This window comes from Lissotriton helveticus, chromosome 11 (genome assembly GCF_964261635.1).
Source record: "Lissotriton helveticus chromosome 11, aLisHel1.1, whole genome shotgun sequence".
Taxonomy (NCBI): domain Eukaryota; kingdom Metazoa; phylum Chordata; class Amphibia; order Caudata; family Salamandridae; genus Lissotriton; species Lissotriton helveticus.
In genome coordinates, this window is record NC_136072.1 from 929,162,552 (window position 1) to 929,176,997 (window position 14,446).

The following is a 14,446-nucleotide window of genomic DNA, read 5'->3' on the forward strand; positions in this document are numbered from 1 at the left end:
TTGGCACGTATCTGGATGTCTTGCAAAGAGGAGCTCAGAAGCTGAGCATTGAGATGTCTGTCCCTCAGGTTACAACGACAGTCATTTTTGAGACTTTGCACAAAAAGGCGATCACCCGTCCTCTACTACCATTAGTCCCGGGATTATGGATCCTGTCAAGGAGGTATTCCTAACTCCGGCGGCTATCAGAGCTGTGCCAGCCCGCATCCAGAAGAAATACAAACCGGCCTCTTCTGACCCGGTTTTTGTAAGATCTGACCCTCCAGCAGACTCGGTTATTGTGGCGGCGGCGAGGAAGACACACGCAGTTGCCGGTTCTTCTTCAGTCCCACCAGACAAGGACAGCAAGATTCAAGACTCCTGGGGTCGCAAAGTTTGCAACTCAGCTGCGTCGACTCTTAAGGTTTCTAGTGCGGCTGCACTTCTGGGTCGATACGACAGAGCCTTATGGGACTCTATGGAAAGGTTCAAAGCCAAGCTGCCAAAAGAAGACCAGCAGGATTTTGAAGAGACCGTGACTGAAGGATGTCTGGTGGCGAATCAGATGATAAGCACGGCTGCGGATGGTGCTGTCCTGGCGGCGCACTCCTATTCTCATGGGGTTTGTGCCAGGAGATCGGCATGGTTGCGCCTGACAGGCCTGAAGCCGGATGCTCAACATCGCATCCTTAATCTCCCCTTTTCGGGTTCCGCTCTCTTCGGGGAACATGCTGACGAGGAAATGACCCGAATGAAGACGGAACTGGACACAGTGAAAGCGGTGGGCTTGGAGAAAAAGAAAGAATTCAAGCGCCGCTTCAAGACCAACAGGGGGAGAGGGGCTAAACAGAGGGTTCAAACCCATCAGTGGTCCCAAAATAAGAACCAAGGGAAACCCCAGTTTCGAGGCAAACCTGGCAGAGGTAGAGGAGGTCATCAACAATCCTCTAACACCACCAGAGGAGGAAAAGCCTGAGCAGTGGCTTCCTCTGGCGCCGTTGCCCACTCCAGTGGGAGGAAGTGCTTCACAACACCTGGCAGAGTAGGTCAGCATCACAAAGGATCAGTGGGTGCTGAATATACTGCGCAATGGATACAAACTACGTTTCCTTGCTCCTCCAAAGAACATACCTCCAAAGAGCGCTTCCCCTCACCAACTAAGCTTGCTCCGAAGAGAGGTAAAAGTCCTACTACGAAAGCGAGCGATAGAGGAGGTTCCTCTCGCTCAAAGAGGAAAGGGAGTTTACTCCAGGTACTTTCTTGTCCCCAAAAAAGATCAGGAGGACAAGTTCAGACCAATACTCGATCTACGACTTCTAAACAAGATCATCATCAGAGAAAAGTTCCGCATGCTGGCTCTTCACCAAATATGCCCACATCTTCAAGTCGGAGATTGGATGTGTTCGGTGGACCTGCAAGATGCGTACTTTCACATCCCAATTGCTCAACAACATCGCAAGTACTTGAGGTTTGTCGTAGGGAACAAACACTATCAGTACGCAGTGCTACCCTTCGGTCTCAAGTCCGCACCACGAGTCTTCACCAAATGCATGGCAGTGGTGGCGGCTTTTCTGCACAAGAAGGGACTCTTCCTATACCCATACTTGGACGACTGGCTCCTAAAAGGTCCATCTCCAGTGCGGGTAAAACACGATCTACATCTGTGTCTTCTCCAATTGCACAGGCTCGGTCTCCATGTGAATCTGGAGAAGTCAGTCCAGCGGCCTACACAGTCAATTCACTACCTAGGCTCCGTTCTGGACACAAAAGTGGGAAAAGCGTTTCCTTCGGAGGAGAGACTTTTTTCCCTGAACCAGAAATGTGGAATTCTGCTAGAATCTCGGCTTCCAACAGCCCGACAAGTAGCATCCCTGCTGGGTTCCATGGCATCCTGCATCTTTCTCATCCCAAACGCCAGGCTGAGAATGCGGCCTCTACAGCAGGCCCTGGAGGATCAATGGGACCAGGCGACAGGTCTTTGGGAGGATCGCATCAAGTTCTCCCAAGCGACGAAAGACGCCATCAAATGGTGGGCACGGAGAAAGAATCTGCTGGTGGGGGTTCGGTTTCACCAGCCTCTTCCAAACCAGTCGATAGTGACGGATGCCTCTCTGCAAGGTTGGGGAGCACATATGGGTCCGCTTCAGATTCAAGGCCTGTGGTCTGCGCAGGAGCAGACATACCACATCAATATGCTGGAACTCAGAGCGGTATTCCTGGCTCTCAAAGCTTTTTTACCAGCGATAGAGTCCAACTCAGTCCTAGTTCAGACGGACAACACGACCACCATGTTCTATCTGAACAAAAAAGGAGGCACAAGGTCTCGCCCTCTGTCTCGAGAGGCTCAGGCAATCTGGCATTGGCTCCTCTCTCGAGGCCTCACGATAGTGGCGGTGCACCTTCCAGGCGAGTTGAACGTAAAAGCAGACGCACTCAGCAGGCACTTCGAAGATCAGCCAGACTGGGTGCTAAACGACGAAGTGGTGGAAGAGCTTTTTCGTTGCTGGGGTCGTCCAACCATAGATTTGTTTGCAGACGACGAAAACTCCAAATGCCACGCCTTCGCGTCCAGGTTCCACCGGCCAGGGACTCAGGGGAATGCTCTACTGATGGATTGGTCAGGGACATTCACTTACGCGTTTCCTCCCCTGGCTCTGATTCCGAGAGTAGTTTCCAAGCTCTGCAGGTCGAACATGGACATGATCCTGATAGCTCCGGATTGGCCGCGGCAGTGGTGGTACCCGGACCTTCTACATCTGTCTGTGTGTCCACACAGACGACTCCCTTGCAGGCCGGACCTGTTGAGCAAGATGAACGGGAGGATAATGCATCCCAACCTCCCATCATTGAACCTAACAGCATGACTCCTGAGGTCCTGCAATATGGGCATTTGAACTTGCCTCCTGAGTGCATGAACATTTTAAAGGAGGCCAAGAGACCTTCCACGAGAGCGTCCTATGCGTTTAAGTGGAAGCGGTTTTTCCTATGGTGTAGAGATCATCACCTTGACCCGACTAAAGGACAGGAGGACGTCATCTTGCCATACCTCCTTTCCCTAGCTACTGCTGGTTTGAAATACGCTTCGATTAGGGTGCATTTGTCAGCCATAGTAGCATACAGAAAATCACCAGATCAGGTTTCTTTCTTTCAGGTTCCAGTGGTTAAGGACTTCCTCCAGGGGTTGAAGAAAGTGTATCCCCCTGTGCGAAATCCTTCTCCTCCATGGGAATTAAACCTGGTGCTATCCAGGTTAATGTCACCACCTTTTGAGCCCATCCACAAGGCTTCTTTGCAACATCTCTCTTGGAAGGCGGCCTTTTTGGTGGCGATTACCTCTGCTCGCAGAGTCAGCGAGATTCAGGCTCTCTGTGCGAAAGAACCATACACTATCTTTCATCACAATAGGGTAGTCCTAAGGGCTCATCATGCTTTCTTACCTAAAGTCATCTCTGATTTTCATATAAATCAGTCCATTTCCCTCCCGTCATTTTTTCCAAATCCTACGACCCCAGCCGAGCGGTCACTTCACTCCTTAGATCTTAAACGAGTGCTCAAGTTCTATTTGGAAATGACCAAAGGGATTAGGAAAACGGATCAACTGTTTGTGAACTATGGTTCAATGCGAACAGGTTTTCCAGCGGCCAAGAGGTCCATCGCGAGATGGATTGTCTCTTGCATTAAATTGGCTTATCAGCTGGCAGGCAAGCCTTTGTTGCAGTCACCCAAAGCGCATTCCACTAGAGGGAAGGCTGCTACAGTAGCCTTCTTGCACGACATTCCAATGTCGGAGATATGCAAGGCTGCGACTTGGAAATCAGTTCATACCTTTACGAGACATTACTGTCTCGAGTCTGATTCCAGGGCCGATACTCAAGTAGGACAAGCCTCTTTGAGGAATCTATTTGGGTAGCCTACGGCCTATACGAGCTTAGTGTTTACTAGGCTTAATATGGTTTATTACTGTATTGTTACTCCTTTGCCCGCAGGGAGATGAGGTGAGGCTCGCTATTCTATTCTAATGCTTATGACTATTGATGAGGATCCCCTGGAAGAGAAGGATTAGTTACTTACCTGTAATCCTAGCTCTCTTCCAGGGGTATCCTCATCAAAGTCATAAGCAACCCTCCCGCCTCCCCGGGCAAAGGACATTCTTTAATAAGGAGATATTGTTAACCTATTTGTTATTGGGTTTATTTTCAGTCTCCGAAAAGAACAACTGACCTAACTGTCACCCCTGAGGCATGATGGGATACTGGGGGTCATGAGTGCCTTAAAGGCACGGTGTCAGTTTATTGCTATGCAGCTACAGGTTAGCTTTTCAGTCTTTTTAGACTGTGTGTTTGCAATGCAGCCTGGGAGCTTTCTATGCTTCCAGTGAGTTATAAGAATTTCTACTGCTTTCTGAGCATTAAAACAATTTCTAAACAAACTTTTTTGTTGTTTCTCATGTTTCTAATGCTTATTATTATTACATGTATGGTGGAAATTCTACACAGCATATTTCAGCTCTGTTTCTATTGGCTGCTATTGCATGTTATATATATATGTATTTATATATATATGAGTATATATACATGTGGGGCACATATAATATTGTGTTTCCGGGGTCCCGCACATGGGCGGGAATATTCTAATGCTTATGGCTTTGATGAGGATACCCCTGGAAGAGAACTAGGATTACAGGTAAGTAACTAATCCTTCTCTGAGCGATTGCCAGTGGCTGAGATCAATTCAAGCATTTCTTCTGTCAGCTTGTTGTATTTGCAGTAGACACCTTCAGTGCATTAGGTATGCCAAGATGTGATACCCATACTTAGCGTGCTGAAGGACTCAAGCTTTACCTTACTGATACACCTGCATAGGTTGAAACTGGCCTGGGATTGCTTGTGTTCGTATCTGGACAGAACCTGGTTTGGCAGTTCCGGCTGGTCTGCTGCTATTGGAACAGGACCTTGGCTGATTTCCATAAGGTGGGTGTCTGTCTGGAACGGGTCTCTGTCTGGAATGGCACAGTGGACAAAAATTATGGTCTGGATGGAATGTTGACCCAAGTGATTGCCAGTGACTGAGATTATTTCAAGCATTTCCTCCACTGCCTTGTTGTTTTTCCGTAATACTAAGGGCATGTTTCTCTTGGTGGAGGTCATTCATCCCTGTATTTATTTTATAATGCATTGTTATAGAGAATGAGCCCTCTAAAGGGGATAGGTTGCCCTGCCCCACCTCCCATGTAGTGCATATACTTAGAACAATGCTTGCCAGAAAAGCTGTAGGCTCTTCGGTTAACACATATATAATAAAACGTCTTGTAGTAATCACGAAACTAAGACTCTTAGTCCATGTGGTTTAAGACTGTAACTTGCAGGAGTTAAATAATTGTGAACCCTATGTTGGAGAAAGAATTAAGAGCCAGGAATAAATGTTCTTCTATTAAAAGTAACAACATGATAATTTCTGTGGCCACAGGACTGAAATAAAATCAGTTCATAATTAATCCAAAATATACTATTTTTGCTATCAAATTTGTAATCTATTTATGTTTTGTAAGTTGCACAGTTGTTGGTTATTTAGGAAGAGAGTGTTTTGGGCTTTGTTGGAATTGTTAAAACATACATTTATGATGCTCAAATGTAGAAAGTAATGTTTAGTGACGGTAGTCAAAACATCTTTGTTCATTTGGTTTTAGAGTGGTTATTGGTGGGTGACAAGAAGAACTATTTGTGGGCAGTTGATAAAGATATTGGTTGCTGGTAGTCGTATGGAGAACCGCACAAGTTTAAGTTGGATAAATAGCGGCTGCTGCAGCATTGGAAGAAGATAAGACTGTTTCTGTTTGTTAAGAGAACCGCGGGTGCTTTTTTGAGAATTTAGCATCAATTGAGATAAGAACTAGTAATTCTTAGATAATTGAAAACTGCCTCGGCTCATTAAAATATTCATTATTAAAACATGCCCCTCTGTGTGTTTATTTAGGAGCTGCTGTCCTCGAGGAGAGGGTCTCAATCCTAAAAGAAGAGCTGAAGTCACAGCACAGCACCATTCGGGACCTCGGTGAGCATCAGTATTCTTAGTTAGGAGTCATTGCAATTTCTTTTGAACTGGAAACGCTGTCAGAGCCTTCTTTTGGAACAAGCTTTAATTCTTAGAATGTCAGAAATCCTATCTAATGAAGTAGTTTTAGGCCATGGGCCCTCCTCAGCTTGAGCAGTATTGTATAGGACAGAAGCTGCTTGTATCTGGATAATCTTCAAGTCACATCGCTTTAAGAATTTTGCAGGACTTTTGGGCTCCACAAAGAATGTAGCAAAGAGTAAAGATTGTTTGAAGTCAAAGCCAATAAAGAAGGATTTATCAGAGCCTGGACTGCCACCAGAATTCTCTATTAGGCCAACCCCCAAAATGGTTATGTATTGAGGGAGTCAGCTTGTCACCAGAATAGTTGTGGAATCAAGCTTGTTGGCTCAGTGTTCTGGGAGTCATGCCTGTCATCAGAATGATCGGGGCCCTGGTTTATGACCCCCATGGTTTAGGGGGGCTAACCTACATCCAAATATAGCACTATAATAAGCTCAGTCACCAGAATGGAGTTGAAGTCACACATACTGCTGGATTATTCTGGAGGTCAGGCAGTCTGGCATGTGTACCAGTGTTAGACCCGTCTGCTTCTGAGAGTCCCCTCACCACTATGATTTCTTTTGTTCCCCTGTACCTCCAAAAATTTGTCGCTTTTTATTTGTCTACCAGGACTTTTTATGTGTTGTCTCATGGGGTTAGATGTTCCTTGACGCCCAGTTGCTCACAAGGTTTGTGGCACCTATTTACAAGGCGCCTGGCCCAAACCTGTGGCATTACAAACTGGGGTTGTCAACCTGTATAAATGAACTCAAAATGGTGGACACCCTTTTTCCTCATGTGAAGTGACTCCCCTTGGAGCCTTCATGAACCCTGGCCTTTTGAGGTTTTGGCGCCCTTTGTTTGGCGCGCATTTCTGACAGGAATTCCTTTATTTTCCTCAGGTACACAAAATGGCTGCTCTAGAACCCCAGTACGGTGGCTGTGAGTGTCCTAAATACCCCTCAAGAGTGCCATGTCATTGTCACAGCCAGAGAAGGTTCTAGAACCTTCTGGCTCGTGCCAGTACCCCAGGGCACTGGCTATATAAGGCCCAGTCCCTGGCGGCCATTTTAGATTAGACTCGAGAAGAGGAGATTAAGAGATTCCAGACTTGACACCAGATTGACACCTGCCCTGTTGACCCCTGAGGTGGCTGGTAGCGCAGGCAGTAGAGCAGCAAAGGGTTGCTGGCGTTGTGTCTGACTGGCGTTCCACTCAGCTACGTGAGAAGTGATCTAGCGCCTGCAGCGCCTGCCCAGCGAGTGCCTCATTGCCCCCAAAGACTGTGGCCAGATTCGTGTGCCCCTCCGTCCCCCCCCCCCCGGTGGTGAACTGTGGTCGATTGATCGAGTCGCGAGGCGAGAGCAAGTTCGCCGCGACCGCGATCGTCAGCTGTGCCCCCTTCGCGACAGGTGCCTCTAGAGGGGAGCTCGGACGTCTCCGTGCCCCACCAGCGTAGAGCGCTTCCTGCGCAGATTGAAGGTGAGGTGGTGCGCCGGGGCGGGGAAAGGCCGGCCTTCGTTGGGCGGGACTAGGGTCTTTGCCACTCCCCAGTTACCCGGGAGCTGTAGCTGTGGGCGGGAACCACCCTGAATGCGGAAGTCGGAGGGAGGTCCGTGGAGCCCCTGAGAGCCCCGTTGCTAACAAGAGGAGTGCTGTGCCCGACTGAATCGTATCTTGATTGCAGCCGATGTGAGGTGGGCCCGTTTCCTCATAGTGAATGCAGCGTTGTGAAGGAACTGTGAACAGGCATTTACTTGACTGTGCGCGAAGGTTGTGTGACCTCTCCGGCAGCCCGTTCGTCAGCCTAATGACTTTGAACTGGTGCCACCTGTGCTCAAGTGGTGCTAAAGCCCGTAGGCGCGCATAGACTTCACCGGCCAAGCAGAGATCCTATCCCGGTGACCGCCGAGTGCAAATGATGTATTTACTGTGTTTCCTTGCCTTCTAGATATACGCGCATACGCCTTGAGTGATTATTAAAGAGTCCCAAACCTTATTTTGTGCTCAGAGAAGCCGTATACCTGGTCATTGAAAACAGCATAAACTGTAAGAGTTATCTTTCCCATTTGAAACGTATTGCAGATGTAATGATTCTAAAGTATTTAATTGGTGGCAGCGATACCAGAAGAAACATGTGGTTGTTTATTTAAATGAACCAATATTTATTCTGATATTTATTCTGATATTTATTCTGATATTTAATGTGATATTTATTGTGATACTCATTCCTGAAGTTATTCTATTTATTAATACTATTTATTACCAGAACTGTATGACCAAAAGAAATGTATATGTGCTTTCCCAGTCAACCCTATTTACAACAAAGAGCTTTTATATAAAGGAATTGTATTTTTCTACAGCAGTGGTGTGGTGTCCTTCTTCTTGGTGTGGATGTACAAGGAGTTATTATTGGGTCAGAGCCGGCTTAACACTACAGCCTTCACTTGCCTTGTCACTTGAGCCAAGCTACCCCCTTTGTGCTGGGCTTGCCCATCGCAGGTCCAACATAAAATTGGTGCTCAGCGGGTGGGATTGCGAGCCGTGCTTGTTTTGAACCCCATAATAATTCAGTGTGCACCACAGGTACACACCCGGAGTTTTCTCCTAGCGGCCCTCAATTTCAACGTTTTGCTTTTTCCAAATTCTTTCCTGGAGGTGGGTGGAAGTGACCCTCAAAGTTCTTCTCCTGGTCACCTACTTCGGGGTGGTGGTCCACACTTTTCACTGACAAGATGGAATTCGAAATGTCAGAGCTGGAGACCTATACTGTGGCACAGCTCAAGGATTTCTGTCAGGAGAGGGGAGTGTTTGTCAGGCGAGGGGCCAAAAGAGAGGAGCTCCGTACTAGTCTGCGAGCATGGGTGGAAGCAAACACGGAGGGAACGGTGGAGGAGGAGGAATCGGACAGAGGTACTGTCATTGATAGGACTGCGGAATGTCCCCCGGGGGTGGGTGAGATGTCAATCAGCCCCAAGGCAACCTCGCGGGAGGGCAGCAGTGTGTCATCGAGAGGGTTGTCAAAAACCGAGTTAGCTGACATGAGAGAGGAAAGACTGTTGTTGGACAGGCCACATGAAGGGCTCGCTCCCTCCCCGCAGGACAGGGCCCGGGCCACCGTCAGCACCATTGCCCGGCCCAGCCGCCATCTTGGACACGGCACCACGCGGCCGCGCGGCCTCAGCCCGACCCCAACCCTGGGCCTGGCCAGGCCCCGACATCCCGGCACCACCCTCCACCCAGGAGGTGAACGGACCACTTGGCAGGTCAATGGGAGTAAGAAGTGTCGATGGCTCTCCCCCGCCAGGTGCCGAGCACCCCCAGCCTCCTCGGGCGCTGGCTCCACCCCCCTGCTGGGTGTCTGGACTCCCTCATCCCAGACCTCCCGACCTCCAAGAGCGAGGGTCCGGACATCAAAGGGCGCCAGACCTATAACTGAGGCCGCCCCAGGACAGGAAGGCAGTTGTATCCTGGAGTCGAGAGACACCGCGACGAACTCATCCTTGACGTACTGCTGGCGCTGCCACAGCCCTGCCTTGTGAACTATTGTCCTGCCTGCTGGCGCTGCCGCGGCCCTCTGCAACCTTCATCCTCGTGGGACCTGCTGGCGCTGCCGCGGCCCTCTGCAACCTTCATCCTCGTGGGACCTGCTGGCGCTGCCGCGGCCCGTTGTAACCTTCATCCTCGTGGGACCTGCTGGCGCTGCCGCGGCCCGTTGCAACCTGCATTCTCGTGGGACCTGCTGGCGCTGCCGCGGCCCGTTGTAACCTTCATCCTCGTTGGGACCTGCTGGCGCTGCCGCGGCCCGTTGCCACCTACGACCTCTTCGGGACCTGCCGGCGCTGCCGCGGTCTGACCCATCCGAACACCGAGCTCGAGGATTGTGAACTATCACCGTTACACCTCCGTACCCGTGGGTACCAAGACTGTCCCGCTACCCCCTTCCCTTACTAGAGACTAGAATTGAGAGGATCATCGTGTCCTGATCGCCTTGTATCGTACCACTCTACTACCAGAAGTGCCTATAAAAGGTGTTACCCTGATCTTTGTGTGGTGTCCATCTGTGGGGGGGAAGTTACCTGTCTGTGCGATCACTGTGCTCGGCCGACCCTCCAGGTCCCCGTCTAACATTGGTGGCTAGCGGCGCGATCCGAACCAACGCGTACCGTACAGACAGTAACTCACCCTACGACTAAAACCACAATGACGACCAAAGAGAGCGGATCGGCGGAGAAGTTCCAGATGGAAAAGCTGGAAGAATACAACCACCGAGAGCTCAAACAATTTTGCATGGACTTAGGCATTGCTACCACCGGGCTAAGCACAAAAGAAGACTTCAAAAACGCCCTAGAGGCCTGGACAGAGACAAATACCGCAACCCCCCGGGACCCCGCAGCCCCGGAAGTCAACACCACCCGGACGGAGGAACGGAGAACAGGCCCTTCCCGTGAAGAGATCCAAGAGCGGGAAAAAAATAGATTACACGAGTTAGACTTGGCACGACTCAAATTAGACGGAGAATTGAAGCTGGCGGAACAAAAAATAAACTTAGAACACTTACGGCTCAGAGAAGAGCGAGAGGAAAAACAGAGACAGAGAGACCTCGAAGAAAAAAGACTGGCATACGAGCACGAGTGCAAACTAGCGGAGATAGAAATACGCAAACTGAACAAAAACCTAGGGGTGCCCGAGCAACCGCACTCCCCGGGTCCTACCGAGCAGAAGGTCCACATCCCCAAGGATGTGGTCCGAGAATATCACCGGAACGACGACATACAGCAGTGGTTCAAGGCCTATGAGATTGCCATGACCGCCCACCGGGTCGCTCGAAGTGACTGGGGAGCCGGTCTATGGGGGAGATTCGTCAACGAGGGTCGTGATGCCCTGCTGCAGCTTCCGGACCATCAAATGACGTCCTATGACCACATGAAGGCCGCCCTCCTCAGTCGATATGGGCTTACACCCGAAATGTACCGCCAGAGGTTCCGCAACTGCACCCGGATCCCAGGTACAACGTGGTTGGAATACGTGAACTATTTCAGCCGAGCCTTCGAGGGGTGGATCAAGGGTAACAACGTAACCACTTACGAACAACTCTTCAATCTCATTGTGTGGGAGCACCTCTCCAACAACTGCTTCGTCGAGCTCAGGCAGCACCTCCTCAACAGTAAATTGACTGAACCCCGGCAGCTCGCCACCGAGGCTGACCGGTGGGAGAGCACCCGAGTGGCCCGGAGTGGGCCGAATGAGCAGAACAGAACCAACCAAGGTCATCATCGTCCCCGAGGAGGAGGAGGAGGCCCGGGCCGGGGCAGAGACGCCGTCCCGGCCGCGCCCACTAACGCCACCCCGGCCCCAGCAGGCCGGGGAAACCCCCCGATGCGCCCGGGGTTCCGAGCTAACGTGACGTGTCATCGATGCCAGCGAGTCGGCCACTATGCCAGTGACCCGACCTGCCCGAAGAACCAGGTCCCCGGGCCCCGCCAGATGGCGGCCGCCGCCCTGGGAGAAGAACAAGTCGCCGAAGACACGGAGACCTATGAGTCGGAGCAGTTCGAGTGGGAACCCGCCGCCATGACCCTGGCATGCCTGGGAGGAAGAGACATGGTCCCGCGGACTCCCCTGCCCGCCAACACTCGGAAGTACAGCCAATGGGTGAGCATCAATGGGCGCAAGGCCGAGGCCCTGCGTGACACCGGGGCCAGTGTGACGGCCGTCCGTTGTCACCTGGTGACCCCAGAACAAATCCTACCAAACGTACTTTGCCCCGTCCGATCGGCAGATAACTCGGAGAGCCTGTGTCGGATGGCCTGCGTCCCCTTCGAATGGGGAGGAGTGTCCGGCATGCTGAAAGTAACTGTCCGCTACGATGCCCCCGTGGACTGCCTCCTGGGGAACGATCTCGAGAGCTCCCCGTGGGCAGCTGTTGAAAGAAGAGAGCATCTGGGGATGTTGGGTCTCCCGGACTGGGCGTGCGTAACCACCCGGTCCATGGCCACCCGCACCATCCCTAGACCAGAAGAACCAGAATGGGCAGCACCTCCGCCCTCGATCACTCCAGAAGAAGACTTCCGCCAGACCGACCACCCGGACCCCACCACAGAGGGGTCCACACAGCCCCCCGAGCTTCCCGACCTGGCTCAGTGGCGTCAAGAAGGGGGGCCCACCCAGGAACAATTCCGGCAGGAGCAAAAGACCTGCCCCTCCCTCGAGGGATTGCGACAGCAAGCGCTCGCCCAGAGCCAAGGAGACACCACCGGGGCCCACTGGGTTTATTGGGACAATGATCTCTTGTACAGCGAGCAGAAAATCGCAGAACTGGGGGCCGGGCGAGTGCTGGTGGTGCCCCGCCACTTCAGAGACTTCCTGTTGAACCTAGCCCATGATGTCCCCCCTGGCCGGGCACCTGGGCCAAGACAAGACCTACCACCGCCTGGTGACTCACTTTTTTTGGCCCAAAATGAGAAATGACGTCTCCAACCATTGCCGGTCCTGCCCGACCTGCCAGGCCAGCGGGAAGAGCGGCCGCAAAATCAAGGCACCCCTACAACCATTCCCCGTGGTGACCACCCCGTTCGAAAGGGTGGGAATAGACATTGTGGGGCCCCTGGACCCCCGAACAGCACAGGGGCATCGCTTCATCCTGGTCCTGGTGGACCACGCCACCCGCTATCCTGAGGCGGTCCCCCTCCGTACTATAACAGCCCCAGTAGTGGGTCGAGCCTTGATGGGGATCTTCTCTCGAGTGGGCTTCCCCCGGGAAGTCGTCAGCGACAGGGGTACGAACTTTATTTCAAAGTATATGAAATCCCTCTGGCAGCAGTGCGGAGTCACTTACCACTTCACCACCCCCTATCACCCCCAGGGGAACGGACTGGTCGAGCGGTTCAACCGCACCCTCAAGGGGATGATCATGGGGCTGGAAGAACCCCTACGCCGCCAGTGGGACGTGCTACTACCGTGCCTCCTCTTCGCCTACCGAGAAGTCCCCCAGAAGTCCCTCGGCTTCAGCCCCTTCGAACTCCTGTACGGACACCCCGTTCGCGGGCCTCTCAGCCTAGTGAAGGAGGAATGGGAAATGGCCCCCCTAAAGACCCCTCCGGACGTCTACAAATACCTCCTGACCCTCCGAAATCAGACCCGGAAATTCAGGGAGATCGCTAAAGCCAATCTGGAGGCCAGTCAGGAGGACATGAAGAAGTGGTATGACCAACATGCCTCCTCCATCGAGTTTGAACCGGGTCAGCAGGTATGGGTGATGTCCCCCATCGAACCGTGTGCCTTGCAAGACAAATGGACGGGGCCCTTCAAGGTGATCGAGCGCAGGAGTCCCGTCACCTATCTCATCGACCTGGAGTCCCCCCGGAACCCCCTCCGGGTCCTCCACGCCAACAGGCTCAAACCCCACTTCATGCGCTCAGAGCTCAGCCTGCTGATGGCGACCGACAGTGGCACAGAAGGAGACTCCGAGCCCCTCCCTGACCTACTGAGGACCCGGGAAAGAGATGGCTCGGTGGACGGGGTCCGACTCTCCGAGGCCCTGACCCCAGAGCAGCGTCAAGATTGCCGGGCCCTCCTGCTGCCGTTCGCAAACCTGTTCTCCCTCGCACCCGGAGTCACCTCCTGGTGCCTGCACGACGTGGACACGGGGGACAGTCCTCCTGTCCGACACCGGGCGTACCGAGTACCGGATCGGGTACGTACATGCATCCAAGAAGAAGTCTCCAAGATGCTCGCCCTCGGGGTCATCGAGCCTTCGGACAGTCCCTGGGCCAGCCCGGTCGTCCTGGTCCCCAAGGCCGCGGCACCGGGCACCACGCCGGAGCTCCGATTCTGCATCGACTATCGGGGGCTGAACGCGGTCACCCGAACCGACGCTCACCCTATCCCCCGAGCAGATGAACTAGTCGACCGCATGGGGGCAGCCCGCTACCTAAGCATCTTTGACCTGACAGCGGGCTACTGGCAGATCGGCCTCACCCCCAGGGCCCAAGAACGTTCCGCTTTCTCCACCCCGGACGGGCACTACCATTTCAGAGTGATGCCCTTCGGCATGAAGAACGCTCCAGCCACCTTTCAAAGACTGGTGAACCAGGTATTGGCGGGCCTCGAAGAATTCAGCGCCGCCTACCTGGACGACATCGCGGTATACAGCCGCCACTGGGCCGACCACCTCCACCACCTCAGAGCGGTCCTGCAGGCCCTCCAACAGGCCGGCCTCACCATAAAGGCCAGCAAGTGCCAAATCGGCCAGGGGTCCGTGACCTACCTCGGACACCAAGTGGGGAGCGGTCTGGTGGCCCCCCTCCAACTCAAGGTAGCTGCCATCCAGTCCTGGCAACCCCCCGAAACA

General features: G+C 52.6%; 1 protein-coding gene across 1 annotated transcript in view; it reads left to right on the forward strand.

Annotated features, from left to right (window-relative positions):
- The window catches only part of LOC144792295 (coiled-coil domain-containing protein 157-like), a 218,081-nt gene that overhangs the window by 61,638 nt on the left and 141,997 nt on the right, over positions 1-14,446 (forward strand). The window contains exon 3 of the mRNA XM_078667242.1: positions 5,953-6,030. Coding sequence (XP_078523368.1) covers positions 5,953-6,030 — 78 coding nt within the window. The remainder of the gene's footprint in view (positions 1-5,952; positions 6,031-14,446) is intronic.